At 33.3% G+C, this 3,692-nt stretch overlaps 1 protein-coding gene across 1 annotated transcript; it reads right to left on the reverse strand.

The window, feature by feature from the left end:
• Positions 1-2,587: 2,587 nt before the first annotated feature.
• LOC114461112 (nuclear RNA export factor 1-like) lies at positions 2,588-3,263 on the reverse strand. The gene is made up of 3 exons (XM_028442952.1): positions 3,035-3,263; positions 2,893-2,953; positions 2,588-2,817 (listed from the first exon to the last, which is right to left on the reverse strand). Exons 1-3 carry the CDS (start codon positions 3,181-3,183, stop codon positions 2,779-2,781), a joined length of 249 nt encoding a protein of 82 aa, XP_028298753.1. The 5' UTR covers positions 3,184-3,263; the 3' UTR covers positions 2,588-2,778.
• Positions 3,264-3,692: the final 429 nt, after the last annotated feature.

Below are 3,692 nucleotides of genomic sequence, written 5' to 3' on the forward strand. Positions count from 1 at the left end.
AAAAATAGAACAACTAAAATGTTACCCAAATTTCAATAAACAAATGTTTTGTCATTTTAATAGAAATATTAGACATGACCTAGAAAACTCATTTAAACACAAACCTTTTTCTTTTTACTAATCTTACCCTATTGCCCCAAAAGTTAAAGAAACACATTTTAAAATTATTTCTGGCTTATAACCTGTTAATGATTTTGTGCATAAAAGGTTCAATTTTGACACTGAACCCTGCACTCATCCTCCACAGAAACAATTGAACATTTATTTTTTAGTTCTGTAAAGACTAATGTTTTTGAACTGACATTCACAGCTGACTGTCTCTAAAAATCAATGTACCACCTTTTCTTCTAAAGACATCATTTATTTCATGGACAATTTGGACTCACGTATCTCTGATGTTATAAATGTTATTTTAATAAATATTTTATTCATACTTGTAAATGCAAAGACTACTCCTGTGTGTAATGTGTTTATTATTTGGTTCACTACCTACTTCAAGTCTCTTAAATTAATCAAACATACCAAAAAAGCATCCAAAATGTATAAAGAAATTAAAATGTCCTTGTTCTTTTAAGATGCCATTGCCTTGTATTTGCCCTTTTCCTTTTGTCTATTAAGCATATATACATTTTCTTTCTTTCTTTATTGTTTATTTTTTGTTTACTTCTCCAGCAAGTGCCAGAGTGTATTATTGTACCCTGATTTAAAATGTATATGTATTGTATGTATTGTTTGTAAAAATAAAAATAAAAAATAAAAAAAAGTGTCGCAAAAATATGGGAGGCCGTTTAGGACAAAACTTCTTCCAGAGCATGTTTCTACTGCTCTATATTCCATTGGCAGCAGGCTTTAAAAAATGTTAACTTTAAACAGCAACATTTATTTTGAAAAATTTACAGCCATAGTTTTTAAACCAGTGAATAAAACCCATAACATCACTTTTTGTCTGATTCAGTCTGTGTTTCATTAACTGTAAATCCTAGGTTCCCAAAGTGGGGTACAGGTACCCCCAGGGGTACGCAAACTGTCATGGGGGGGTACATGAATAAAAATAAAAATTAGAAACAAGAATATAAATAGAGCAGCAGTCAGGAGCCTCCATGCATTGGCACAAATGACACATTAGCCGATGTCAGACGACCCTCTAGTGGTGACAGTGAACAATCTCAGCAAAAATGTTTTAATTATTATTAATATGTTATTCTCAACAGGATAGGTCAAATTCAGAGACAGATGTCACTGTAAGGCTACATTGTATGTGACATTACATCAGTGGTTCCCAACCTTTTTTGTGTTGTGACTCCATTTTATTATCATTTTTTTCTTTCTCCAATTAGCGTTTGATAATGTTTGTTGTTGCCAGGATTAGTGCTCAAAGTGACAAGATGCACCAGCTCAGATATCCTTATACCGTTTATGCTATTTTTATACTTATTTCATTTCAACTAGATTTTTATTTATACTGTCGTCTAAGATTGTTTTGTATATGGTGTTATAATTTGGAAAAAAAAAATAAAGATAAAAAAATCTTAAAAACGCATATTTAATCTGTATTTTTCTATTATAATAAATTATTAGACGTTTTAGAGGACCCCATTTGAATTCCAGGCGACCCCACATGGGGTCATGACCCCACGGTTAAAAAACATAATGGAATGCAGTGTTTTTCAAGTGTGCAGTGGTGGGGGGTACATGGATTCAGGTTAAATGTCTGAAGGGGTACGGGACTGTGAACAGTTTGGGGAAACACTGTAAATGACAAACCATCATAGGAGTCTGTTGTTGACTAGGGGTGAGTATTGGCAAGGATGTTGCAATACGATATGATATTATCACGATATTCTACCAGTTAATATCAAAATTAAACGTAGAGATGAAAAATCAAGTTGCTGTATATGTTCATCAGTAGATATTGATCAGTCAGAGGATGAATTGAGTCAAAAATATTTGCTTCAAAATCTCCTGTTTATTATTTATTATTAGTGTTTTTACACATTTTCACTGAAAAAAAGAAAATACAGTGTTACACACTGACATCATAACATAAAGTGCAACAAGTTTCTTTTCACTAAAACTACTGTGTAGAAGTCTCAAAGTAACCATGACAACATAATGACGGCATTGTAACAACTGTAAGTGAGAACATTAATGATAAATCACCCTGAGTTACTGATAATGTACAAAAATAAGAACAAATAATTTCTCCTATTGTATCAGTTTAAACACTGATCTGAACAGATTATATGAAAATAAAATGTCTGTGAATACATAAATATTGCAGGTATTACACACTGCCATCATAAAATCAAGTAACCATTGCAACAAAATGAAAGCATTGTAACCACTGAAATATTGCACAAATACACAAAAATATGAATTAAATAAATAAATAAATCTATTTAAAATCAGCACCCAAAAAAATCTCAATATACTGTGAAATCATTTTTTTTTCACACCCTATTGTTGACCAGTAGTTTAACTAGATCCACTCAGCATGGAATAAATAAAAAACAGGGTTTTACATGTATTGTAATGGTAGAAAACAACCTGAACTGGAGTGGGTACAGAAAGAATGAACACAATTATCTCACTAACAATGTGATTTTATTACCAATAAAGCAAGCTGTGGTTTCTGTAGGGGGTCAATGAACTAATGTAACTAAAAGACTCACGACCCAACAGTATTCAGGTCAAATATCTGATGAAACGGTTCATATGAGTTCACTTTAACTTTATTCTATACAAAAATACAAAGACTGTTTTTCTTTCTTCAACGATTTACTTTAGGAACGCCACGTCTGGGATCTTTCCCGCCGTCTGAAACAGAAACAGTTGCTACTTTAGACATCAGCACATTTAAACCATGACGTGGATTGTTTAGAGTCGTGTCACCTTTAACTGAGTGAAGATATGTGCTGCTTTGTTCAAGTCCCACTCGTTATCCTGCAGACACCTGCAACACACAGACAGTGTTTACCAGTGAGCTGTGACATTCATCCCAGTCTGGTAGACGGCATTAGGAGAGGACACCTACTTCAGGGACCATTCCAGCTTCATGCCTGACTTCAGGGAGAAGGTGCTGAGCATCTCCTGCTGTGGGGCAGTGAGGGTGGGCACTGGGCTGGAGGAAGGGGTCGGGGCAGGCGCCACAAAAGCTCTGCTGATCTGCTCCGTTGTAGCCATTCTGATGAAGAGCTGGTCGTTGATGATGCACAAACTGTTCAAGTATGAACGAGGACCACAGGGTTCAAAGGTTAGAGACTTTCTATGGTGTTAATATTACAGTGTTATAGGGCCACACCAAACATATTGTTACCTACATATGTGTAGAACTGTACATATAGAACTGTAACATGGTTTATCAGTTTAGCATTAAACTATAATCGACAATTTTGATAGAATTTTCATGGCAATTACAATTAAATAGTCAATTATCTGAACTCAATTACAATCTAATCATGATTATGACAGCAAGAGATCTTTTAAAATTACAATTATAATTATGGCATAATTGTAATCATCAAATAAGCAATTACAATTATAATTGACCCCAACCCTGATTATATTGTGCTACAATACAAACAGATGTTGGTTTGATATATTTGTTAAAAGTTGTTTGTTATAATTATCATTATTATTATTATTATTGATATGATAAATAAATATGGTAAATTGGAATATTTTGAGATTAT

This window comes from Gouania willdenowi, unplaced genomic scaffold (assembly GCF_900634775.1).
Source record: "Gouania willdenowi unplaced genomic scaffold, fGouWil2.1 scaffold_93_arrow_ctg1, whole genome shotgun sequence".
Taxonomy (NCBI): Eukaryota; Metazoa; Chordata; class Actinopteri; order Blenniiformes; family Gobiesocidae; genus Gouania; species Gouania willdenowi.